This window comes from Trachemys scripta, chromosome 15 (assembly GCF_013100865.1).
Source record: "Trachemys scripta elegans isolate TJP31775 chromosome 15, CAS_Tse_1.0, whole genome shotgun sequence".
Classification (NCBI taxonomy): Eukaryota; Metazoa; Chordata; order Testudines; family Emydidae; genus Trachemys; species Trachemys scripta.
In genome coordinates, this window is record NC_048312.1 from 5,412,370 (window position 1) to 5,440,345 (window position 27,976).

Here is a 27,976-nt window from a genome sequence, read left to right on the forward strand (position 1 = left end):
GCCCTGAATTGGCACTTCAGGCTGCAGACCATACGTTCTCTGTCTGCACAGGTATGGTACCAAAATATCTCTATAAAAAGCCTTCAACGAGTCTCAAAAGAAAGGAAAGTATCAGAAAATAGAAAACTAGAAATATTTACAGATTTTATTTTTTAAATTATAAAAAAAAGCAGATTTTTTTTTTTTTTTTTTTTTTTTTTTGGGAGCCAAAGTTTCAGACTAGTGTAAGGATTTGCCCTTGGTGGCCTTCACAGTATGCTGCAGCATAGGGACTTGAGTCGGGGGCAGCTCTGGGTCAATCTCTCCCCAGGCAGATGAAGCTCAAGAAAATCACAGAGCGGATGTGCTTGGACTCCAATGAGGGACATAGATGGATGACCACTAGCCATCTCGCACAGCAGCACTGTGATTATACACAGGATGATCCCTTCCAGCCAGGAGGACAATCTTGATTCTGTGCTTCTACAGGGTTATATATTCCAGAAGGAAAATGGTGGAGTGGTGGAAAAAAAAACAAAACTCAGGCTCAACTATTCATCTGGGGAAAAGGCAAACAAATCCACCCCCATGTTGCTGCCTGAGGGAGAGATCACTATTAAAATAAAAACAATAAGCACAAGTTACTGAAGTTCTCCCCTACTATTTTAAAATGAAGACAAGGCATCTGATGCTGAATAGCCACTCAAGTCCTGGTGAAGCCAGGAGCAAGATGTGGAGCTGGAGAAGAGAGGTACAGAATTACCAATCAGAACTGAAAATTATAGCAAGAGTATGGACTTGAGTACGTGTCTCCTTAGCAATGCTAAGAGTGGCTCTTGGGTTATCTGGCAGAGGAGAAAGTTATTCTGCTGTCACTACAATGCTGCAGATTTTAGGTAAAAAGGATGCCTATGAAGTTTGTTCCATGGCCCTTGCTTCAAATATTTACTGAGCAAAATGCTAAGAAACTGTAGTTGTCTCATTCATATACTTAGTCATTGCAGCTGTCAGTATAGCAGATGGAAGGCTGCTTCTGCATCTGGTTATTAAGAAAACAAACGGTCTTTAACAATATAATTTGTCCCATTCAAGGGACTCATGAATTAACAGTACATGAGTGATCATATATACCTTGAGGAACTGAGTTTTAAAAAAATATTACAGTACCAATGATTTTTGTATCTACAACTATACAGGATTTTCAAGCAGTGTGGAAATTTAATGAAATAATTATGATTTATTAATTTACATAAAAAATACTTTACAGTTAAAGAACAGCTTTCAAATGGTAAAAAAAAAAATAGTAAGAAGCTCTAGCTATTGTGAATCATGGGAGTTTGTCTGCTCTTCAATAACTTGTTTCACTATTTCTGCCAGCTTTAGCCGGTCCACCTTATCTGTGAATCCTCTGCCTGAAATTAAAGAAAAAGCAAGTCAGCTTCAGTGTGGTGCAGGGAGGAAAGGAGACAGTCATAACTGGCTGAATACAAACTGATGCTTTGATCCCGGACAGTAATGCTTAGGGTAACCTTTTGAAAAGCCCCCAAGTGACTCAGAGGCCTAACCCACATTCAAAAATCAATGGGACTTAGGTGCTTTTTGAAAAGGTTACCTGAGCCTCAAACATAAAATTTAAGCAGGTTTTAAAAAACCATTTAATTCATGCTCTGTGCTGGCAAAGCTGACACCATTGGGGCCATCTAAGCCTGAATGGATTTAAAACCGGTTTGTTAAAACGGTTTCAAAACATACCCTGCAGACAAGAGCAGTCTCTGTCTTAGGAGAAGGCGTCACTTACCATTCCAGCTGAAGCTCTGTAGAGTGTCTCGCAATAACTTACACTCCCTATTATATTTCCATGCTTCCTGCATCACTTCATTCAGTTTCTCATCTTCATTCTCTCCTATTTAAAAGAAAGACCAGATAAAACAGATTTGTCATATAAATTCTCAGCAAAGGATGCACCCTTCTTTTTCTCCTGCATACTGGTTTGGGGAGCAGAGGGTTTGTTTAGAAAGCCAGTTTAATAGCACCACATGCCACTATTAAAGCAACGTGTTAACGCTTTATTACACAGGTAATTTACAATCCACATGCCATTACAAAGAGCAATCCTATTCTTGTAATTGGAAAGTTTTGCAGTGACCTTGCCCACATCTCAATCCCTCCTTCTCCCAGGTCTCTGTTGGGCTGTACCAAGAAGAATCCATGTAACTGATTTGAACAGCAACTCATTCCCCAGGCTCTGTAGATCTGCCTTCTATCCTCTCCTGCCTCTTGACCAACAGGGTGCTGATTTCCTTCAAAAGGCTGCACAACTGACAATACGCACCTCCACAGATCCCCTACAGTGGCATGTGCGACTCCCAAGCACTGGAAGGCTCTTCTAGCTAGACATCCCATCACACATAAATCAGCAAAGGGTTGCACCAAAGTTATGTATATGAATCAATCTTTTGCAATGAAGTTTCCTGTATAAAGTGTCCTAGAGATACACATTCTAGGGCAAAAGGGCATTGATTCATGTGTGTGTTAGCGTTGCCTTCAGGGCTGGTAAAAAGGGACAATTCCAAAGATGCTGGGCTTTCCTGCAAGGAAACTATTGTCCTATAGCTATAAAACAAGCCCCTTTAGGACTCCGTGTCAGGCAATCTGCTCCCTATCTCCTGAGACTGACTATTGCAATAGGAACGCTGGGCATACTCCTTCATTGCTGACACAGGGGCTAAACTGGCACCACAGTAAACATGCATTAGCTTTCTTAAAAGCGGTGACCTTTACCAGCCTGTGGTAGAATACACTGTGCAATGACATCTCTGAGTTTTTCCAGAGCCACATTGGAATCATCGCTTCCGTTCTCAGGATCGTGGATATAGACACCATCCTTCGGTTTAGTGCTGTAACAGATGGGAGTGAGAAGGAAACACTATGACAGTCTGAGCACAACACAGCCATGTAACCAAAAGCCAAATCTAAGAAGAAAATAACTGCTAATAGCAGAAGTTTGAAAGAAGTCTGATCATATCCATTACTCAATACACAATTCTGAACCCATGTATATTTCTCTTATGGGATCTGGAAACCTGTAAAAGAAAGTAGATTTATCAAAAGTTCTGACATAGTATTCTGCCTTTTGATGGCACCTTAGATCAGAAGATTAAGACTTTTACTAATATCTTAAGAACGGCCATACTGGGTCAGACCAAAGGTCCATCTAGCCCAGTATCCTGTCCTCTGACAGTGGCCGATGGCAGGTGCCCCAAAGGGAATGAACAGACAGGTTATCATGTGTCAAAAGAATTTTTTTTCTTAAGCTTAAATTTTAACTCTTTGGTAGGTAGATTGTGAAGTGCCTCTTAAGTCCTGTCCATAAATTCCTAATACAATATACCAAACTTATAAATAAAAAAATAGATAACAAATGGAAGAAAACAGAAGCTGACAGTAATGAATATAAAAGAAAAGTTATGAAGTGTAGAAAATTGATAAAGGAAGCTAAAGGACACAGGGCAACATCTATGGCCAACAGTGTTAAGGATAATAAGGAGTTTTAAAAATATATTGGAAACAAAAAGTATTCTGGCAATGGTAATTTGCTAGAATCAATGGTTGAATTATCAATAATAATGCAGAAATGGCAGAAGTGTTCAATAAATATTTTTGTGGTATATTTGGGGAGAAAAATATGATCTAGTTTCATCATACAGTGATGATTACACTCTTTGCCTTGCACTAGTATCTCTGTAGGATGCTAAACAGAAGCTAGTAAAATAAGACATTTTAAGATCAACAGGTCCAACTTGCATCCAAGAGTTTTAAAAGAGCTGGCTGAGGAGCTCACTGGATCATTAATTTTGCTTTTCAATAAGTCTGAGAGCACTGGGGAAGTTCTGGAAGAAAGCTAATGTTGTGCTAATTTTTAAAAAGGGTAAACAGGATGAACTGGGTAATTATAGGCCTGACAGCCTAACAGCGACACCCTGGGCAAGATAATGGAGAGGCTGATAAGGGACTCTATTAATCATGAATTAGGGGTGGATAATGTAATTAATTAAATCAACATGAGTTGTTGATGAGCTGTGAAGATGCTATACATGTATTATGGTTACTAGGTTTGACTCCGGCTGTTTCAGCACAGGAAGTAGGAACTAGCCAACCAACCAACTAGACATTTTAGGAATTTCAGTCAAACAAACCTTAACAGAGGTTTAAGTGTTAAACAACAATTGAAGCATCCTGGCTTCTGACATTTAGGAATTATTAGATTGTAAAACATTAGAAATTTTTTTTTAGAAAGTTACCCTAGCAATTTTCTCTTGCGTAGAATTGGATTGTTGACAGAGTGGAGGGGTTTGAGGCTGACTTTGAGGTCTTGGATTCTCATGTTAGCAAGCTGTTCTGCGTGAGCCTGTTGTATCCCAGCAACCATTGCCTGGAATGGAAAAAGTTACACATAGTGTTTTAATTAGTTCCTTTGTGTATAAAAGGCCAATATAAGCCAGTACAAAAACAGTTCATAAAAATCCTGCACGCATTTCAGGGATGCACAATAAAATCATGCTTGTGCTACACAAGACCAGCTCAGTACTGAGCAGTGATCCTGTGCTGGATAATATCCTGACCTTACAAGGGCCTGGACTCAGTCTAATGGGTCTTCTCCATGTCTAACTTCCATGATCTTAGAGACCTGAGTGTGTGGCCACCTTTGTGCAAATGAGTTTTCCACTTAGTCATTTAAAGGGGGTGATACAGACCACACAGCTGAACCCCTGACTGCCAACCAATGGACTCATAGCTGCAGAACCAAGGTAAACGAAGGAGAAAAAGGATGCAATACTGAAGTGAGCAAAGCACCTAGAGACAGAAGAGCCCTAATAGGTCACATTTACTATAACTGTCCATCTCCTCCTGAGTCTCACTAGGTCAGGGTTGCTCTTTACAGCCGATCTTCAAGCATTTTCTTTCTAGCCCAGTTTTAAATGAAACTTTTTGGTTTCAGGAACAAAGATTCTCCTTCTCTTTCTGAAGGTCATCAACATCTGAGCTCTTAATCTGCAGGACATAGTTTTAAAACAAAATGCTTAACAAACATGAATGTGGCCCGTTTCCAGACTTGACCTTTTTGAAATAATAAAACGTTATCTAAACCTTGTCCATCATCATTTGGGAAGAGGGCAAAATGTTATCGAGAGCTTCAGTGGAGTTTAGCCAGGGATGGTCCAGGACTCCTTCTATAGTCAGCCGTTCCTCGGGCTTTACCTTCAGCAGCCTGAGAGAGAAAACAAATCGGTCCTTAAAGATGCTCCGTTCTTTCTAAGCAACAACCTTCTGTTCTGCCTAGAATCAGAGTGCTTTTAATTTCGCAGTTACCATTCCCAGAGATGAGAGTTCTTCTTTGACTAGAATGCCAACAAAACCTCTCACAAACGATTTGCTCCTCATCAGTCATTTTATTCCAATGACTCTTTCTGGAGATCTATTTAAGCACTGCAGAGTCACAGTGGGTATCTTCAGTGACACAAAGTGAGAAAGGGATCCTGTAATGACTGCACTCAGCTAACTTGTATCTTCAGATCCTGTGGTAGAAAAAGTTCTCCTCCTTTAAGAAATACCCAACGCAAAAAGGATCAACATTCTCTGGAAATGCACTTCTACAGATCTGCCAGCTAGTGGGACTTACTTAATCAAGGATTTTGTGCATGCGGAGTAAGGCAGAATTTCAAAGCTAGGTATTTGTTTACTGAACAGACTCTGCTCCTATAATGCAACTTCTTTGCACTGTTTCCTCAGCAGAAGGATGGACAAGCGGACACCTTTACAACTGAGACAACCTCTATCTCTGGTGAATTAGCAGCACTTAATATAAAGAACTCTCCAGTGACCTACTGATTTAGGCAACTATTTAATGGCTGTGCTTGCAACAGGTGGATGGCCTCCTTTCCCTTCCGTCCCTGACACTGATTACACAGCCTTCAGAATACTCAGCTCTCCCATGATAACTGGATAAATTAGCTATTTCCACCTAAGTTTCTATACTGCCAGATAGCTGTTTCTTATACCAACACTCAAAGCACAATTTTACTCTAATGTAACAACTGTAGAGTCCCAGATAGGATTGTAAAGAAGAGTTGCATTGTGAGATTCTGTGAAAACCTTATGGATTGTTATGGAGAGAATGTTTACAGTAGCCATGGGAGAAAGACAAATCACTAGAAAGAGCAGCCTGGAAAAGATTCTGCAGGAAAATTAAAGCTCCCACTATTAAGCACAACTGTTTAATATAAAATAAGATGTCAGGATTATGGCTGATATATTATTGGTATTGCTGATTGGTCAAAGATAAAGGTCAAGTTGGAAATAGACAGAACAATACGGTCTATTTAAGCCACAATTAACTTTCTTGCACAACTATACAGTAAACTGATTATCTGATTGTATAGCAGAATTGTTCAATATAGAAAGAAAAAGTAGGTGACTTTTACAGAAGTGTCAGCAGTGCCCCAGGCTAGTCCATAGATTTAGGTACAAGGCACAGGTGGCAAACAAGTCTCCATTTCAGTTTTGATTCAAGACCCCAAGCCATATGCATTTTTTTCTTTAGATTTAAAAGGGATCATTTATAGTCTTATTCTTAAGTAAAGATCAAGGCCACATATCAGCTAAACAGGCTCCAAAGCAAGCAGCCACTTGAAGGCAGAATGTGACCTCCAGAGCCAAGGCTCATGTGAATAACAATCTATTTTTTTAAAACCCCAAAATAAACCGAAAACAGCGCACATACAGGCTAAGAACCTCTCTCAAACAAGAGGATCCTCTATACAGACTTAAATATCTTACTGCACATCAAGCCATAGACAGGTTCTGACACATTTGCTGGAGAAGGACAAAGAAGAAAAGTAGTTTTGAAAGTTTATTAAAGAGAATGAAAGAAAACTGACTTTATCCAAATTAGTGACAGTCTGTGGAATCCAATATCGTGGCCATTTTGAAATACAGGGGAACCTTCTTAGAGTGAAGCTGCTGTATGAAAAAAGCTGATTTCACTCTAAGTGAAGGTTTCAGTGAAACCATAACTGCAATTTGTATGTCAAAGCCCTTCTGGACTTTCTCTTTACCATTAAAAACAGGTTCCTCCAATATTTACAAAAGTATGCTCCTGGAGTTTTTACAGTGCCTTAAAGGGGACAGTGTCAGGTTAAAATAATTAAATAGATTTGATTTTCACTATTTATGTTGCTTTTAATTTTTTTTTTCATTTCTCTGATTGAACAGTGAAAATGCAACTAGTCAATTTCACTTTTAAAAATGCGGTTGGCTTCTGATCAGTTCCATTTTCTGGTTATCATGCAATAGCAGAGTGCTGCAATGTTTGAGCTGCAAACACTTCAGGGAATATTTATTTGCTTTTAAAAAAAATGTACAGAAATACTTATTTGGGGGTCTTAGGATTTAACAGATTTTAACGCTCAAATTTTAGGCCAAACGTGACCTGACAGTGTCCCTTTGATAAAATACATACCAGAAAAACTTTAGCTCTGTGCTCAAAAACCATTTCTGATCAGCTGCTTGTTTTAGACTGGGTACACGTGCACTACGCACTCAACACCTGTACTTTTCCAGAAGTGTTGCATGAGGATTTAACCGTACTGCTCCCCGTTAAAGGCTAAATCTCCATGCAACTCTAAATAATTTAGTGGTAAGAGCCGATAAAATGTGAAGACAGTGGTTTGGAAAGAGAGAAACAAGGGAAAACATTTACCAACCTTTGTTCATGCTGAATATGAAATACAATGTTCCAGTTTTATACACGGTAGACAATTTTTTTCCTTTTGAAAATGGAGCCTTTAGTGACAAAATATTTAGTGATTTTCCAATGTCTTGATATAAATAATAAAGAGTAATATAACATTTTCCTCAACTGACTCACTTTCTCACAATGTCTTTTGCCATTTCTGAGATCTGGCTCCATTCTTCCTCTGGAAATTCAAAACTTCCTGTCATGATCTTTTTCCGCATGTCCTTTGGAATTGTCCGACTGTGGTGTTTGGAGTAAAAAGGAGGGTATCCGCACAGCATCACATAAATAATGACACCCAGGGACCACAAGTCACAGCTCTGAAAGCAAGGAAATTATCACTTTTGGGGCACAACTTACGGCAAAGCACTGTGTAGCCATGTTAAAAGATCTACACGACTTCTTATGAAATGCTGAAATACCTTTTGGTCTCTCTCTAGTGGTCTGGTCTGAATTAGTTTATTGGAGAGGGAAAAACAAAATCAATGAAAAAAGTGTCCAAACTCTATAAGAATTTAGATTTCTAAAGTTTTTTTCCCCTCCCATTAGCTGCTTAATACTTTACCTTTTTCTTAAATAGAAAGATTAAATTTTAAGTATTTTTGCCAGCTAAATTAGTTGTGTATTTTTTTTTAAATGAGTAATTTCCCAGTGTACTTAGTAATGTTCTGATAGTCGCATGCTAAGATTCAAGTATCCTTGTATATGGATCAGTCAAAAACAAATTGTACAACACTTCACAAGTTTGCCCAGTATACCTGCATGTGCCTCTGACATACTGAAGGGCCTGACACCCAGATCCTCAGGGTGGATTTGGAAAATAGACACCCAACATGTTTTACTTCTACAAAAAGTCAGTTGTTTAAAAAAAAAAAAAATTTCAAACAAACTCCTATGTGGTTTCACCAGATACCTTTCATGGTCAAAATTTTCCCCAGGTTTCCAGTGATTTCAATGGAAGATAGGAGCTTAACTTCTTTTGAGCATTCCACCCTTAGAGTCTACATTTTAACAGCCCAAAATATTACTTACACACACACACACACACACACACTCTCTCTCTCTCTCTCTCTCTTCTGATCCAGTACACAAAAATTAAAAAAAAAAACAAAACACTCAAAGGCTCAAGGGAAGGGCTTTTCCTCCAATTTAACTTTGTAGCAAAATGACATAAGCAGCATTTATTACTCATGAAGGTGGATCATTAAACATTTGCAATCAGAGTGGCCCTGAATTACTATGTAAAGACAGTTTACGTGGGAGTTTATCACAGTCTATTTCAGAGAGCAGGGCATATGCTAGGTGCTGTTTTTACAGTGAGTCACATTTGGCAGGAGGATACTGGTAAGAACATTTTATACACCACTCCTAGCTAGTTAATGAAGCTATGACTGAAAGCTGTTCAAGAATGAGCTGGAACAGTTCATTAAGTGATCTCCGTCACATGCAAACAAGGCTGCTTATCACAGTATAATTCCACGGGACAAGACGACAACTAAACAGGGTGAAAAGGGATAACACATTGGCAACAAACTGGTTAATCTTGTCAATACAGGTACGCACTGTGGAGTTCATTCCTATTCTTCTGACTCTTTCCTTTATGCTAAAATATAATTCATACTTTGATAATGTACAGATTTAATTCACCGAAGGAACAAAACTGCCTTCAAGCTCTGTATCAACATGACAGTGAAAAAATATTTTTTTTTTTAGGACTTGCAAGAGTTGCATTTGACACTTCTGTACTGAAAGGGAGAGAAATTACTTATCCGCTATTGGGTAGTCTACCCATTGCAGTCCACAAAAGTGCACCCCATGTCCCCCCGTTGTGACTTTTAAGAGCTTATCAAAAAGCACTTGGACCACTTTCCCTATCCCTGAGGCTCAATGGCAAATGGATGAGAGAGGGTGTGAGAGTGCCAGGGTATGTGAATCACTATACTGAAGGAAACTCCTGTCAGAGACCTGTTCTGTCCGTTCCATTATTTATGTAAGTGTCTGGAAAGTACTGGTTTCTTCCCGCTCAACTATAACCAAGCTACTTTTCAGGGATTCCTCCTGAAAAGGAAGAAGCAAGCAAGACATATGGGGTAATGCAGTAGAGATCACCTCTGTGTACTACCATTTGGATTTCTGATATAGTCTACTCAAATGTACCTCCGTATACCAAAGACTCAGTGTATGCTGAGCTGAAGAATTACCCTTGAGAGTGATGTCAGTGCAAATATTTTCCCTTGCAACCAGAGAACTCTAGGCTTTCTTCAATCAAAGCTGAAAACCTCACAGGAAAACCCTAAGTGTCCAAAACACCACTAATTATGGAGGGAAAGATGCTGGTAAGCAGACTCAGTGTTTAGGAGAAGCCAAAAAGGAATACGACCTTCCTGGTTAGCTTTGAGAGTGCTCATAAAAGAAATCTCAGGACAAATTCTATCACAACCTTTGCCAAGACAATCCTAGCATCAGCTGAGATACCTATGACTTTACTGGTACAGACACTAAAGTAGTTTCCCATTGTATAATAAAACTATTTCTCATCTTAAAAAAAAGACAACAGTATGAATAAGAGAGCTCAAGTTAGCAGGCTCTGCTATCGTGCTATCAGGAGCCCCTAATATCAACAGAAGAGAGGATTATTTTGCAAGAGCCTTTGACAGTGGTGAAATAATTTCTTCCCAAGCAGGTATATCCCATGGAATCATTTTCCTTGCAGTTTTTAATACCGTTACTGTTACTAATACTGTGCTATTGCTAACAGCGCTGGCATATTTCTCGTTTGATCGTGCTATTATGAAGGAGTTCATACTTCAGACCAAGAGATCACTTCCATCAGAAAGAAGAACTCAAAGCCAGAACCACAGTTAAGCATGTCATGCATCTCTAGACCTGGGACAGCTAATCTGTGCAGCCCAGTTAACAAGCAAAAACCAATCATCGTACCTCTGAAATCGATTAACCCTAAAATAATAACTGATTATTGAAAAAAGCAACTATGAACAACAGGGACATATGTATTTTGAACTATTAAGCTAAGTTGCAATTAAATGCATTTTTGTGGCAATATTTTACCTTCCTCCATATCATAATACTCACCTGCACACAATTCTCCAAGCCCACTTAATGAAACCAGACCAACCATATACCCAGGAAAGAGTACTGACAGTAGTGCCAATGCACCACCTGCTCGTTTTTAAAATTTTTATTTTCCAACACTTGCTACATTGTAAAGTAGCCAAATCAAAAACTCTATCCCTGAGCTTATTCCATTCCTGCTAAAGAAAGGGTCATTTGGCAAAGTGACATTTCCCTAAGGTTCGTTATCGTTCCTGATTTTCACTGGGAAACTCTGTGTGGTATAATCTGGTTAGTTTTATGTATTAGAAAGCCTAGAGTCTGAACCTTTTTACTGTTCCTGGTCACAAATGCCCCACTTCATGGTAGTGTGATAAGCAGCTATTACAGTTACTTCTATGGTTGCATCTACCTGCAGAAGGAAAAAGCACTTTCCTTAAAAGATGTCAACACCCAGATTCTTTGAAAACTTTACCTTGTTGTAAGTGTAGGGTGTTGGTGAGGTAGGGATAATACCAGATTTCTCTTTCTGATGTCGTCTTTGTGCCTCCAGTACCTGTTGCAGGGAGACAAAAACAAGAATCCACATTAGAAATTACAGTACAAATCTAAATCACATGCCTATAGTTAAAGCTGCCTGACCCTTTCCATTGTATGACCCTATTTTCAGCTGCTTAAAACTTTGCCAAACAAACAGTTCAGGCTGAAATTTTCCTTGTCAGGTATCTGCCTGAGGCTGATTTTTTGGGGGAAAGTTTCAGCTAAAATGATTTGACCACTTCTGAGAATGAGGTTAGCAAAAAAATGAAGTTAGAGAATGAAGGTTAGATGTTTAGCTAATGTACAAAAAAAAATCCTTCCAACTCTTTTGTTGGGAAGCTCTAGTACCTCCAGCAGCGGGTGTTGCCCTGGAGTCAGGGACGTGCCTTTTTTTGCTTTCCCCGTGAAAATTTGCCCAATTTGGATCAAGTTATAAGCCTCCAAAAAATCTGCTCTTTAGAGACTGGGCAGAGTTGAACAGCTAAATTTTCCAGAGAGTCCATCTTCACTAAGCATGCTCCAGCCCCTCATACATCTATATGCTGAGGGGAATACGCATGCACCATCCCATCGAATGAGTGAACATGCTCCCTCGTGGGGCTGCAGCGGCTCACCAGGACTTTCCCTACAGTTCCTGCTCCTGGCTTTCAGAGGCTGCTGTGATGCCAGGCCCCACAACAGAGCAGGGAGACTGCCTCTGCTGTGCTCTCAACGCTCACCCTACTGGTACCCAGGCAGCAAGGAGGAGGAGGAATTAATCTGACTTGGCTGCAGAGAATTGAGGAAAGGAGGGGGGAGGGATCATATAATTAAAGACAGCGTATTTGCACCCAGGGGCCATATGAAGGATGCATGGAGAACTTGATTTCTGGCATTTCCTAACTTCTGAGCACTTGGCTTTGCAACTTACTGTTCTTGTAATGTAGCTTTTTAAAATGTAATTTAATATAAGCTTGCACCGGGGCAAGGAGTACAACAGGCATCCCTAGATCACCTGTGTTAACACAACCAGAGCTTAGTTTGAGACCCTAAGTCTCAACACAGATGCAACAATAGGTTTCTGCCCAATTTACAGATGACCCTCCCCTCGCGGGAGATCAGAATTCAAGATTTATCTCCATTTTTACTAATACGTATGAATACCATTTTACTTGGAAAACTACAACCCAGAAAGGCTAACTGATGTCACCAAGGGCAGGCAGCAATGCAGAGTCCACGCTAGAAACAGCCTCTAGACCCTCGTCTCACAGTCCCCTGCTGTAACCAGTAGATTGCAGTGGTGTAAAGCAACAGGCACTTCGTTTTGAAAGGCTAGCCACACTATCCATTTATTCATGACTCCCACACAAGAGTCCCTTAGTAGTCTCTAGAAAGGGGTATTAGACTGGCATGTGTACAAAGGCGTGGCCAATAAATACTGCATGCGTTATTTCTCTATAATTGAAAGGACAATCATTCATTACCTGAGGTGCTACATAGTATGGAGTGAACTGGGGTGTCATCAAGTCACCTTGGTCTATCTTGGCAAATCCAAAGTCGCACAACTTAACTGGAGCGTCCTGAAACAAGCAGCAGGAGGGATTTTATTATGGAATCTTGTTGTATTTGAATTTCTTTTACTTTACAATATAGCGTTCTTCCTTCCCTCTTGCATTCGACTCTCATCGCATTCCTGCCGTAGCTTACTCCTCTTTTTCAGCTATTTCCTTCCCACTGCCACAAGGCTGCTATCCTGGTGTCATGAATTGATTTACTTGAGCAATGAATACCCTTTGTGCTCCAGGCTGCTCTTAGAAACTCAAAGTATATCCCACCCCCTTGTCTGCAAGGTCCTACTCACAAACTGTGGTGGTTCCATTGTATATGCAGAGTGGTGGGGAGTAGGGAGGGATGTGATGGGCCATAAACAGTGGTTCCACACTATATGGATCCTCTAGTCCAGGGATGGCCAAACTTACTGGCCCTCTGAGCCACATACAATAATCTTCATAACCTTGAGAGCCGGGTGCACCTGTCGGGGCTCAGGGCTTCAGCCCTGTGGGGCTCACCGGTCGGGGCTCGGGGCTTCTGCCCTGCAGCAGGATGGTGGGTCTTGAGGCTTCTGCCCCGTGGGAGGTGTCTGCCAAGGCTCAGGGCCCCAGCAGGCATGCCCCATGGGCCAGACGCCCTGACCTCCCCTCCCCGCCAATCTGTGAGGGGGAGAAGGGGGATTGCGGGTGGGGGCCTCCAGGAGCTGCACTTTAACTGTAAAAGAGTCGCGTGTGGCTCCTGAGCTACAATTTGGCCACCCCTGCTCTAGTCAAAACACCCGTACGGTGTATATTTGCAAGTGTGTGTTGGGGATGGGAGGGGTGGAGATGCAGTGACTACGGTAATAAAAACAGAGTAGGAAGGATTCTGTCCCATCCAAACCCTTGAAAAGATCCCTTATGTAAGGTCCACTTATCGTGTTTTCGTGCCTAGGCACAGGATTTGGCCTGAGGTAAGATCTCATAGGTGCGGACATGTTCTGGTCTGAGGAAATCACAATTTGATTTCATTGGGGCGCTGAGAAGGAGCACATGACTGACTCCTTTGGATTCCTATCACCAAAAGATTGGGCTGATCTCACTGCACAATGACCTCTCTTTGTAAAGCACGTTGAGAACTACGGATGAAAACCACTATATATGAACTAGTATTATTAGTATTTTCCACTTTTCTGAGCATCATCTTTGATCATGTTATAAAATTCACCAAGAAAGAAAGAAAACTAAGTCCCCATCTTACCAAAGAGTTATCCTTGAAGAGGAGATTCTCAGGCTTGAGGTCTCTGTGTGCAATGTTTAACGTGTGACAGTGCTGCAAAGCCAAAGCTATCTGAAAAAGGGCACAATAAATCAACTACAGTTATAGAACTTCTCCCTTTGCCTGGACAGTATTTTTGCACTTTAAAGAGACACTGTAACATAGTTTAGGCCCCAAATGTTTTCAGAGAGAAGTTAAATATTTAATGAAAGCCAATTTTAGATTCAGACATTCCTGTGCAGCGCTGGAAACCCAAACAGTGCACTGCACTAATGCATGGAAATCAGGAAGTGAAACTGCCTAGAAGTAGACACACTGACCAGTCTATTCAATTTACATTTCATTAAGCTTAGACAAAAGGAAAACAAACAGCATAAATTGTGATTTTCTTTTCATTACGTTAATACGCCAGAGCAGTACAATATTACTAACCCAGGTCTGTAATGCATTTTCAATACTGAGGTTTTATCATGACAGTGTCCCTTTCTTTGCTGTACTTGGTCAGCAGTGTCACGAACATGCTTGCAGGTACTCAAGCGATTACATTCTGCTTAACTTTCAACAGTGAAGTTCTTATTTCAGGACTTCAGCTATGAAGGTTGATTTCAGCCAAAATTTTCTCTCTTTCATTACTTAAGAGCTAACATTCAGGCAACTTTATTCTTTAACACATTAATGGACTGTCTACATTTCACCTGTTCCGTGTGACACAGAAAACTACTAGTAGTCCTTCCAAGGTACGAGGATGATAGTTTTACACTGCTGCAATTGTTTAGAAACTTGTTACCTAGTCCTAAGACTCCACAGATTGTACATGTGAAGGTGTAATTCATTTAAACAATGAAAGGAAATAAAATGTTTACATAACATCATTGACACAAAACAAAATTAAGGCCCAGTCAAGCAGTCGTTATTGGGGAGAATACATTGATTTCAGTGGGACTTCTGCCCAAGCAGGGTCTCAGGATAGGGTGATGAATGCTTTAAGAAATAGTGCAATGAGAGCTTTAATGCTAACTTAACCCAAAAGCAAATACAGAAGTGTAAATATGAGTTCTCAGGTAAGCTGTGTGTCAAGGCTTCATTAACTGGGCACACAGGGGTAAAATGCTCTAAATGCAGATATTATTCAGGAAACACCAGACATACGAATAACATTTTAAAATAGTTTCTAAAACCCCAGTCTTACAAGCACTAATGCACTCATAAGTAACTTTATGCATGTGTGTGGTCTCATTGAAATCAATGGACTTCACACATGCATGGTTGTAGGACTGGGACCTAAATGAACTGAATTCTGTCCATGTGCTTAAAAAAAAAAAAAAGGGAAAAAAAAGAGTTAAATAAACAAAGATACTTTTGATGAGTTCTTCCTGGAGACTCTCTTGTTCAGAAAGTGTGCTGTCTTTTAAAACCAAACTTCATAAACCACTAGTAAATTTACTGCGGAGAACAATCCTGCACTTCTCATCTAATTTCTATGCTGGTCCATTGCACAGAACGGAAAACCAGAAAGGTAATTGCAATGAACACTTCATGAGAAACAACTTACAAAACGTAAGACAGTGGTTTTCAACCTGTGGTCCGTGGATCCCTGGGGGTCTGCAGACTATGTTTAAGGTTTCCAAAGGGCTCCAACATCTCCATTTGAAATGTTTTAGGGATCCGCAAATTGAAAAAAGGCTGAAAGCCACTGACATAAGGTATTTTATAGAAAATTAAATTGGAAAGAACAGAATTTGCTCCATCCCCTCCAAATCTCCCCTCTGCCCCCCCCTCAAAAAACAACAGCCAGCATAGTCTCCCTAATACACTGAAAGCACAATCATGACATCAAGATATCGCTATGCAACCATCTCAACAGCTTAAAGAGCCAAACACACTGTGGAAACTGTAAAAAGAATTCTATTTAGAAACAATGATGTTGTATCCCTATCTGCTTTTTCTTTTTAAATCCACTATGGTCATTTTCAGGGGACCAGGATATTTGTAGCTTAGAGTTGTCATTGAATCTTGCTCCGTTTATCTCCCATCTCAATTCATGCATCTTCATTTTGGGATGTCATAATCCTCTCTGCAAGGACTAAGTGAGGGGGACTGTGTTCCCTATATCCACACGCAGAGGAAGGGCTCAAACACTTTTGCAGCAATATTCTCCTTCTGTGGCTCCTGGTAGAGGCCTTTCCTGTCCCACAGTGGTTCTCTGGAGAAACCACAGCTTAAGGCTATATTATTTTTTCTGCAGCCCTCTCATGAATCTGGGCTTTTCTGGGTGGCCCCCACAGCTCACCCAGAAGGGTGGGAGGAAGAAAGAACAATTCCCCCCTCACCCCCAAGGAATGATGTGGGGAATCTCCCAAGGGGATCCTTGCAGAAATGCCATCCCACTGAGCCCCTGCTTCAAGCTTGACCACATCTGGCCCCTCTGATGGGAGATGAGCAGATGAACGGATAAGCAACAAAGCATTTGATGGATGCAAAAGTCCTTAGTAATACAAGCTGGAGAGATGCCAAGATACCACAGTGCTGCGTGCGTTATTGTTGGCTAGAGAGAGAAAAGAAACACAGAAGACGTGCTATACATACTGGTAGACTTATCTTGGAATTCAATGGATTTTTAGGTCTTCCATGAGACATTAGCAGATCCTTAATACTTAGAGAGAACACTGGTATTTTCTAGACTTCGAGAAAAATGAATGCTTAGGGTATATATACACGGTATGGTATATCTGCTGTCTCCCATGGGCCAAGAGAAACACTACTAATTAGTAATTATATCTGATATTTAGCAGTGGTTCCCAAACAGTAGTCCTGCGACCATTTGTTCCCCATGAAGACCCTTCCTGGTGGTCTCCTGAATGTATCACTTTGAGAACTGCAAAGCCAGGGACAGGGCAGGGAGACTATCCAGGAGGGGATCTCTCTCTTGTGAAGTGCTCAGGAGAATGAAGAAGTAGGAGAACCACTAATAAGAAGGACTTCAAAGGTATAAAGATCTCAACCCAGGAAGACTAGCAAAAAAAGTACAATTCTTCAGTTCTATCAAAACTTTGGTATTGTCAGATTATAACAAAGCAGGCAATGATCATTGGATCAGAACTGAGGGTTATTTTAGCTTCCTTTTTCCTTCCCCGCCCCCATGAAATTGTAACTATTTTAACCATTATTGTTCATGGTTTTGCTTATACATGGGAGTTAACTTGCCTGCTTTGTTACTTGGCTTGCTTGCTTCTCAGTAAAGTGCCGGTGCTGGCTGATTCTGTGAAATAGCTCTCCCCCTTCCATCATCTCCATAACAATTAGAAGCCGAGCCCTGTTTAAAAGCATTTCATTTCATTACATTAAAAAAAATGTCAAAATATAACAAAATTGCTAATCTAGTAATGCACATTTCATAGCTGCTGATGCAGGCCAAAGGAGAGACAGTGTAATCGTCTCATACTGTTGTTCTGACTACATTAGTTTAATAATTTTGGCTTTTACAGTGTCAAATACTGTATCTTCTGGCCTCCTGCATAATCTGACTCACTGAATAGTGCATTGTACTATCACATGGGAGACTACAGTTTGCTTTCCAACTGAAGCGAATGCATTTAGGGATTATTTATGTATTGCTGTAGGTGTTCACAGCAATTTACAAATGTGAAGCTGACAGCCATCTTTAAAGCTTTAGAGGCAGGATACCATATTGTGCCTCCCAGTTTTAATTAGAGTTTTACTGTCAACCCCCCTGAGAACAAAAAGACAGAGGATGTCAGTCCTTTATGTTATATTAAAACAAAACTCTACCCACTCTTAAATTCTTTACACTTAACACCCAATTAGAAGCTAATATCAGTATTTTTCCCTATGTCATATCAATAGTTGACAGTAGCCCAGGTTCATGTTTTTTCTGCATCTATTTTAGGCTTGGCAACATTTTGACTGTTTGCAAGGCCAGAAATGTTATTTTTCAAATGCAATTCAATATACAGATATTATTATTATTATTATTATTATTAACACTGGCATTTCTGAACCTGCTGCTGGCCAGAAGTCACCAATCTCTTGCAAGGGATCTCATTTGTGAGCCTGCATGTAAAGGGAAAGTATCAGTGTCAGAGAGATAAAACTACAACTCCTACCCTGTTTTAATACAGGCTTGAAAATGGAAAACTCCTCAAAGAATGCTGACTCTGAAGCTCTTATGTGCCAAACTAGTATTAAAGCAGGACAGAAGCCTGTTTACTCTCAGACAATGTATGTGTCCCAAATTATGGTATTTTTCAACAAGATGATGGCTGGAAATATGCAGCAAAGAAATCAAACTTTAATCAAAAAATGAAATTCAATGTATACAGTATCTGTCTATAAAGCCAGGGCACTGTGATGAGAAAAATGGGTGTAGCTTACTGTGAAGTGTAATATCTTGTCTGGAAGCCCTAGTTGGGGGCTCCTTTCAGGTTCATTATTAATTATTTATGATTAAAAAAAGTCTCCACTATACCTGGGCCTAAATATGGAAAGCAAGCTGTGGGAATCAATCACCCTATGTAATCTTACCTTGGACTGGATTCATGAGGGAACTGCACACTGTTAGCATAAACTTCAATTATTTGAACAATATTTGGATGTGTTGCACACATCATGTGCAGACGTACCTTAAAGAGAAGGTAAGAAACGTTACTGTATACAATGGCATCAAACAGCTCCATTCCTCCCCATATCCCCAAGATTACAGGAGCCCATAAGTCAAAATGACTTAACTGCTTCAATGTAAACTACACACAGGCTAAAAATTACATAGCCCACTCACTTATTTCAAAACAATGCCTAAAAGAATTTGTATAATCAATCAAGGAGACACTACACTCAAATAAATAAAACAAAAAGACAATATTATCAGTTCATTTACCTGTCAAGAATTGTTACAGTTTATGGCATCAACTCTAATAAACCACTCAAAGTTCAATCTTTATAAGATTTTTTTAAAGAAATGATCTTATTGTAACAATAAGGATATGGCTTACAGTGACAAAAATCTGGAAGTTCACCAATAAAAGCTGAAACTCTATTCCCTGCCTTTTATGACCAGATGAAATAGTACTCATGATACGTAAAGTCACCTTCTATTCAGATATTCTGCCATACTGGAAGCTGACAAGTTTCAACCAGTTTTAAACCTCTTAGTTTGGAGGATCAAGCCAGGTCCTTGATGTTATTTTCATGTAGCTTTTCCAGGCAATTTAATGAGAACTTGCTTTGTAGCAGGAAATGGAATTTGCATAAATCTTAAGCACAATTTCTTTCTCTCTGTTTTTCCTTTTTAGAGTGGGGAGTGCTAACATTTTAAACTATTGCTTGTAATTTTATGCAGTTTGATACACTTTTTAATGTGAGGAGAAGGGAGAAGGAAACCGATGCTAGATGTGTAAAGAATGTGTGATTTTTTTTTGTTTTAATTTAAGAATAAATGACATTTTAATGTACACTGATGAAATGTTGCCTGAAACATCACATCGATTTTCATTCAACAACAAAAATTCAAAAGAACATAACCAGTATGCAAAAATCATATAAATCTGCAATAGCCATCTTAAAGATCATACATTCCACGTGGCTATTCCCATGTTCTTGTCACTCACACTAATGTAATCACAAATTAAGCTAGTCTGCTTATCTAAGATCGCCTACATCAAATCAACCCTAAATCATTTAGAGTGCAACTTGAAGCATGTCTGACAGTTCTTACTTTAGTAATGCTGGGAGTGAGATGTATGGAAGCTAAATTACCTCTAAACTATTCATATTATGTTACATAATGGAGGGCGAGGAGGGCCCTGTAAACTCATGCACCTTTCTGAATGGAACCTTCTGTGCATAAACAGCAGGTATCCATTGTGAATACAGTATGTCTAGCAAGAGCACAGAGCACTGCCTAGCAAGCAGTATTGCAAAAAGCAAACCCTTCTTAACATATCTTAATGGAATCTGCCAATGGCTGACCGACTTTCTATCTTAGCTAATTCTTTTTAATACAAGTGGAATAATTTGCAAAACGGGAGAGATCTTGTACATTTCAACAATTATACGTGTTTTTAAAAAATGGACTATACCTCATTTCTAGCTTTTGGACGATCAAGAAGAATTTTCAGTGCAAACCGTTCTTGAGTAGATTTTTTCACGCAGACTCTGGTATTATAGCAATAAAATCATTCAGTCAGCAGGATTGTGAAAAAGATATTTTAATTAACTGATTTATAATTACTGGTATTAGCTCATGAAATGGGAGCTAAGATTAACATAGGCTATTTGTAATATACAGGGTACTTGTTGAGAAACTAGACTAGAAAGCCTTAAAGGAATGACAAGTCATCACCATATTCTACAACAATCACAAGACATACTTGAAATATGGACATTTTACACAGAATTTATTCTCCCAGCAATACACAGCACACCTTGATTCAAGAGAAGGCAAGGACTGAAATTGGTAAATAGCTTTGCAGATTAGAAACAATATATTGTACATGTTAATAATTAAGTGAGTAGCTTTTGATTAAAAACTCAGTGACAAATTAAACACCTGGAATGTAGAGTCTAATCAGCAATAATACATACAATGTTTCCAATGCAAAGCCCATTGTTCTGACAGGGCCCCTGACCATGTTGAAAACAAGCACTTGTGCAATGTATATTTAATATTAATGATTGGACTGCTTCAGAGGGAAGTGTCTTAGGCCTATTTGGCAGCCATCAAATATAAACAAATAAAGAACATTTCAAACTAGATGGGACAGAGTAATAGAAAATGTAAGAAATCATCCTTCCTGGACAGGGAAATAGATGAGATGGTCCAATTGGTCTTCTCCCTCTCATTCTCCCAGTGATGGAGGCAGTGAAGTTTGTTTTCCAGGATTGTAATGAAGTATATTCTCCATACTGGCACTAAATGGGTTAACTGGAGTCAGAACAGCTCAATTAAGAAACCTGGTTGCACCTGGAGGCGGGGCTAGGTCCAACAAGATGAAGCCCAGCTGGGTGGTGAGTATAAAGGGAGGAAGGGTGATTTTTCAGTCCATCTCTGGTTGTTAGAGAGTGAAGAATGGCCTAGAGAGAGGCAGGGGGAACACTAGGGGAAAGGGCCTGAAGAAAAGCCAAGGTCGAGAGAATTCCAGGAAGCTGCAAGAGTCAAAGGGAACAAACCTTAGCTGCTCACCATGGAGTCTCTAAATTGGCACTAAGAGGAGAGGGAGGCCCTGGGTTCCCTTACCCACCCCTGGGAAAGGTGGTATGGGAACATCCTGACACAATGCAGGGAGGACTGTTGCATTTGGAGCTAGACCTTCAGGTTAAAGAATCTGTAGAGGAGGGAGTCAGGCTAGGGGCAAAGGGTTATGTCTGAGTTTAGTTTATTGGACTTGGGAGTGGGGACTAAATGTAACCTTGCCAGGCAGCTGAGCCATGAGAAGAAGCAAGCCCCTGCAGGACAAGAACGACTGTCAACGGGGGGCAGTAGATGAGACCCAGCCCTGAAGGGGCACTCCAGCGGTGAGTCAAAAGGACAGAAGCACAAATGTCTGTTCTGCGGTTTCAGGTGGACAGAGACTCTTCATGGTGCTTCATAGGCAGGGCCCAGTTCTTGCATGTCAGTGATAAGACTGTTAATGACCCAGTTAGTTCTGGTAACAGATACTGGACTAGTTACAGTAGCTGAATTGGCGTCACCTAAGCTGAAAAAAGAGCTGGTAAAATTAACTAAAAGGCATCTAGTGCTGAATAACCAACTGACAATACTATAGATGGGCGTGGTGCCTTCTGCATTGTATGGACAGCGTTTTAGAAAGAGAAATAGATGCTGGAACAGGGTTTTCTAAGAGCATCTTGCCCAAGCACATAACTAGTCCTAGTTTGTTTTACAAATAGAATGGTGGGTGATGGGGCAAAATGAGAGAGATGAGATGAAGGATTTTTACTTCTATTTCAAACATTCCCAATAGTGGCAGAGTACCCAAGTCACATACACACTCCACGTACACGGTACCTTACATCAGAGTCAAGAACTTGTTACTACACACAAACTTTCTATTTCCTTATAACTAAACGAGAGGAACTTTTCAAGAGTTACACATCTTTCTACTATTAACACAGTTAAAATATATACTCCCTCCTTTGCTACTAACATGACAATTTGATGGCCTACACAAATCAGCTGGTATACTGTCTTACCTAACTGGACCACTGATTCCAGCTCCCAGCTTCTGAGTCCAGTTAATGCTGTACTCCTCTAAAATGGAGGTTTCCTATGCAAAAAGGAAAAAACAATTACTGCAACCTTTCTGAAAAGCACATATCTGCAGACCAGATTTGAGAGAGACAAATCAATGGAAAAATGTGCTTTTATTTCACTTTCCCAAGGAAAGTTACACACCCAGACAAATACTAGCATAACAACATGGTGCGATAGTGTAACATTTTCTGTGCTGCTGTGGCAGTTTGCTAAAGCTGGTCATGCTAGCATTCTGAATGGGGTAACCAACTGATAGAAGAAGGGGCCTGGGAAATAATAGTATGCAACACTATCTTGCTTCTGAGTTCTGCCTTACCCCTTCTCCCTCCCAAAAAATAAACTGGGGATGAATATTTTTTAATTTGAATTTACCTTTTGGTTCTGTCCACATTAGCATCTTGCTAAAGAACTGAGGTTTCCAGTCTTTGGATCCTTCCATTACAACTTAAGCACAGCAGAGGCCAGTGCTAAAAACTGGTTTGATCTTGTTTGTTTAGGAACCACACTCATAATAACCATTTTTTTCTCCAATCTGCACAAACAAGCCCAAACTGTACTATATGCCTCAGGAACTATCCTATTTAAACATATTTCTTAAACATTACATCATTTGTTGTATATGTGGGGGGCCTTAACATAGACAGTGTTGTGGCTAAAACTTCTACCACTGCTGTTAAAGACAGTCATCTAACAATACCACCGGAGAAGCGTATAGATTTATACAAGCTAGCTGTTAATATAGTTCCAGGGAAATATATATTCTATATTGTTCCTGATGCTGTTCCTCCCAGGAAGTAATTTATATAAGTTTGTTTTCTGGCTTGCTATAAGGAACACAGCAAGTAGGGATCGACAATGCAGGGGAAACATTAAACAGGAGAAAAATGTTAAGAGGATGCAGCGAACAGAATAAACTGTTTGCCAAGTGACTATTTTGACTAGTCTTTCCTATATACTTTCTGTCAGACTAAGTAGTACAATAGTGACCAAAGCCAGGGTCTGAGTTCTTTCTGCTCCTCATCCTTCCCTCACCCTGCAAGATCTGTACTGGTCATTTTCTGGAATGTGTGACAACTAATTGCGTATGTAAGCACCTGTGTGCTCAGAGCTGTAAACAGAGAAAGTCATCCTCTAGATAAAGAAGTGGATCATCAAAGTAAAATATAGATGTTCAGATATATTACTGACAGGCTGAAGAGGCAAAACTCAAATGGCCAGTCTTTTTAAATTAAATTAATTTAAAAGACCCCCAGTATACACTGCAGTTGGTGGGTTAATGTTGAACAGCCTCCCAGAACATGTGGTATTTTAAGCAGGATTTGAAAGGAACTGAATCACATGTAAGGATAAGGGAACACTTCCCAGGGTAAAGGGGAGACATGAATTTAAAATTATATTGTAAGCTGTCTAGGACAGGGAGCTTGCCTCTCTAGATGACCTGCAGAGTGCTTAGTAAAGTTGGGTGCTAATAATAAACAAGTGGCATGAACAAAGGTACAAAGGCAAAATTTCAAGCATCTTTCACGTCCCAGTTATACCCCCTTTAGAGGCAATAAGAGAAAATTAGAGCAGGTGCCTACTACTTAGCTTACTGTTTTCAAGTAATAACACTGACAAAGTGTAGTTCTCTTATCAATTTATCAGTTGCAATGATCTTAGAATATCATATAAAGGGACAGATTTATCCCAGTGTTTTATTCTTTGATCAGTTATTTGTATAATGAGAGTGCAGGCTGTTAGAACAAATTGCCTTTTCATTCTAAAAAGATATTGAAGTATAGACAGGATCTCTTTGAACAATGGCTCACACATCACTCTACACCACCTCAGCATGTTCCCTGCCCAAACAGAATGGCAAACAATATTCATGGCATCTATAAGACCATCCAAGGAATAACTTGGAATTTCCTTGATGCAAGGAGGAATTAAAAACCCTCCCTCAGAGAAGCCCAGCAAGACAACTGTTTCTTCCTGCCTTATATAGGACAAAGAGACCACGAGAGGAGAAAGGTACAGGCTAAAGCCATGAGCTCAGACAAGACTAAATGCCATTTTAAAACTTCTGAAATGAACCTATAGATTCTCTAACAAAACTGAAGAAAGTTGTTGTTTTTTGGGGGGGAGAGATGGAGGAAATTGCTTCTGAAGGGCTGAGACAGCACCTATGGATGCAGGTAGCAAAGACAGCAGTGTACTATAGTTAGCTCTCCAGCTGGAAAGGCCTGGCAACTTGGAGTAGCAGTGTAGTGAAGCAGTGAACTTGTAAATTGACTGGCAGGTCAGCTGGAACTAATTTGCAGATGATCAGAATGAAAGTGCTTCAGCTGCTACTACTGAAGGGATTTTAAATGTGCTAAATTGTACCTTAAAATTGCTTCAAACACTCATGCCTGTTATGCAAAGAGGGTGCATGGAACATTCTGCTGAAGTTAAAAGTTCTCACCTATATTGGTGGAGTTTTTATGCCTTTTATTGTTTTGGGCTTAAGGATGAACTAAGCCTGCTTCCTGGGGTTCACACTCATTGCCATATATTTCCTGCAACCTCCCTCCATCAGTTACAGTTCCAATGTGGTAAGGAGTTCAACTTCCATTCAATAAGCAGAGGGCACTTAAAAACAATGGTGTGGGCACTCATGCCACACATCTCCTATCCAGGCTCCAACAGCCCTGCAAGTGAGTGGCAGGGTCTCAGCTAACCAACTAAGCTCTTCTCGGGCAGAAGGTGAGGGCATGTATCAACTATTTGGGGGAAAGTCTTGCAAATTTGTTTTCCCAACACTTCCCACCTAGACCAGTGAAAAATTGTAGAGAAGGATTTTAAAAAGAACCATTCATATTTAACATCAAAATCAATTAAACATTTTATTTGGAGTAATTAATGCCTGATCTTCAAACACAAGTGGATTTGTATTGCTCAAATGTACTTTCCAATGTCTGCTAGTTCATGCTGGCACAGTGATCTACACTCTCCCAACTTTTGTTGGGGAACTTGAACCAATGGGCATGAAAACAAACTTTAATAATCATGTTTGATCAATGATAAATAGAAAGGTCAACCTCATGCTTTAATGAAGGATTAAATTCTATTTTGAATTGATATAATGCCTTTTATCCCAAAGGATCATACAGTATACACTGCTAACTAGCTATCCTGAGAATAGCAGCCAGGTAGATGGCTGGCAGATACCACAATACACATCAGGGGGTTGTGGATTTTAAACCAAGGACATCGAGGCCAACACTTACTCTTACAAACTGCGCCACAGGATTGTAGTGTCTACTCAGTGTACTGAGCACTGTACTCAGACTATTACCTCAGGAATGATGTATCCTGTTGGTATTTGACTGTGTTGTTTCAGAGATGGATGGGTATTCCCAACCTGATGCTCAGACCAAAGTGCCATGCTAGCATTGTTAAAAAGCAAGATCCATCATCGCATTTTCAAATAAATCTAGACTCCAAACTTATAAGATTATACAGAAACTTAAATAGCTCATATTTTCTTATATGTGCCCTATAAGAAACCCCTCAGGTCTTGAAAGGATGGTGGGAGGTTGAGGAGAGGAGACTCAAAATGCTTTTTCTCCTCGGGTTCCACTTGTATTTAATTTTGGTGCCTTTCTGGAATTTGTCGGTTTTATCTTTGTGGCTTCATTAGCAAAAGTAGTACTTATCTAGGATTATGAAGTGCTAATGATATGAGTCAGGAAGGGATTCTAACACATTTATGAAGGCCTTACAGCTGGCAGTAGTGAACTTTTGGTGCAAGACCAAAAAGTTGCAGAAATCCTCTAGTACATTTTTATTGTTGTTTTGTCTCACTGACTTTCACTATTTTCCTCAGGAAATCAACTCATGCAAGTGACAACTTCCTATTGAACCTTAAGTTCTTACAATAATTCTTGTTGTGCAAACCTAAGTTTTTGTGCCCTCCCCTCTCTCCCAAAAAACAGACATCACACATGCCAAGTCTCTTTTCATAAAGAGCAGCATTTTTTTTTAAAGTGGACAAATTTCCTGCATATCAATTTGAGGAGTGAGACTACAAAACTGTCTGGGTAGATTTGGTCCACTACAAGGCAAAAGACTTCAGGGTGGTGCTCCTGCAATCGGTGGGATGTGGGTGCAAGTTTTTATACTCAACGTAGTATCAGAGTTCCTACATATTTATTACCCTAACAGCACTCAAACCAATGATCAGCCAATAACCATAGCACAGACCTATTCTGCCAGCTGGTTAAATTTCCATTGCCAAATTTAACAGCACTGTAATTAAAGTAACTAATATTTAAATATTTTAGCTCTTTATTCCCAGCATCAAAGGACACAGATGGCTGAAGTTTGTTTTCAGAGAGACAGCATGTGCAAAAGAATATGTTGGTGGAAGGAATAAGATTTGTAAGAGGGAGCTCAGATTTATCATCCCCAAGACATGTAAGACATCTGAGTGAAACAAGATGAGCCAGGTTCTCTTCTCTCTCTCCCCCCCGCCCCCCGAACAACGATGTGTGGCCCCTGCAGAGATTGCACCCAACACTATGGGTGACACCCCCCCACACAACCCCCAAGAGATTTTTGGGTTGGGGTCCAAGCCCCCAAAGCGAAAGGAGTGAGCTGTTTTAGGGGGCTGAAGATCCCGAACGGAAAGGCATGGGGGAGGGGAAGAGGGAGTTGCTGGGGGGTGGGGGAGTCCCCGAGCTCCGGCGCCTCCTTCCTACCTTAATCATTTTATCCATTTCGTGATCCTCCGACATCCTCCCCCACGGGGCCCCGAGCTGAGCGGGGAGGGGAGGGGAGGCGGGGGATCCCGCCTGCCGGTCCCCAGGGAGAGAGGAAAGGAGGCCGTGGGAGCAGGGCAGGGACCCGGGCCCGCTGCGTGGCGGGGGAGCTTGGAGGACACGGGAAAGGGGTGAGCCGGTGACGGGGGAGCCAGAGGGACGCCGGCCAGCTGGAGGGGGGGCCGGGCCGCGCCCGCACTAGGCAACGGGCAGCCCCCGAGGAGCCTTTGTGCCGCTGCGCCGCCTCATCCCCGCGCGGCCGGCTCGGGGGCTCGGGAGGGGGCGCTGGGAGGGGCCGGGAGGCGTCTCTGAGCGGGCACAGGAGGCCCCGGAGGCTGGCGCTTAACCCGGTAATCGCCGCAGCCGACACTCCGCTACGGCCAGCGCTGCCTGGGAGCCAGACATTGCCGGGGTCCTGGTGCGGGACAGCCCCGCCGGGCTGCGCAACGCACGGAGTCACCCGGTGCGGTACCCGCTTTAACGCAGCTCGGGGGCCCGCACCCGCCGCTAACTGCCCCCGCCACTAGGAGGATTTTAGAAGCCACCTCCGCGGCGATTATATAATCAACAGGCGCCCGCATTGCCCGTCTAAGAAGACGCCGCCGCTACCAAGGACCCCTTAGAGGGCCTTCGACCTTTGAGGCGCTCACTGATGACGTAAGAGATATGGGGCAGATGAGGCCAAACAAGCGGGGGAAGGGGCGGAGCGAGAAACCAGATCCGCCCCCCCTCCGTAGCTCCGCCCTAGAGCCA

The 27,976-nt window shown here is 41.0% G+C and overlaps 1 protein-coding gene across 3 annotated transcripts; it reads right to left on the minus strand.

The window, feature by feature from the left end:
• Nucleotides 1–174: 174 nt before the first annotated feature.
• Nucleotides 175–27,827, minus strand: MAPKAPK5 (MAPK activated protein kinase 5). 3 transcript variants are annotated; one of them, XM_034790998.1, is made up of 14 exons: nucleotides 27,164–27,827; nucleotides 22,382–22,455; nucleotides 20,269–20,344; nucleotides 18,716–18,813; nucleotides 17,378–17,486; nucleotides 14,156–14,245; nucleotides 12,850–12,945; nucleotides 11,322–11,402; nucleotides 7,907–8,094; nucleotides 5,128–5,248; nucleotides 4,281–4,411; nucleotides 2,755–2,876; nucleotides 1,778–1,882; nucleotides 175–1,391 (listed from the first exon to the last, which is right to left on the minus strand). In XM_034790998.1, exons 1-14 carry the CDS (start codon nucleotides 27,197–27,199, stop codon nucleotides 1,297–1,299), a joined length of 1,422 nt encoding a protein of 473 aa, XP_034646889.1. In that variant the 5' UTR covers nucleotides 27,200–27,827; the 3' UTR covers nucleotides 175–1,296. The 3 variants fall into 3 exon arrangements, with proteins under 3 accessions (XP_034646889.1, XP_034646890.1, XP_034646891.1); XM_034790999.1 differs by having other exon boundaries at nucleotides 2,761–2,876; nucleotides 27,164–27,822; XM_034791000.1 differs by lacking the exons at nucleotides 18,716–18,813; nucleotides 27,164–27,827 and having other exon boundaries at nucleotides 22,382–22,423.
• Nucleotides 27,828–27,976: the final 149 nt, after the last annotated feature.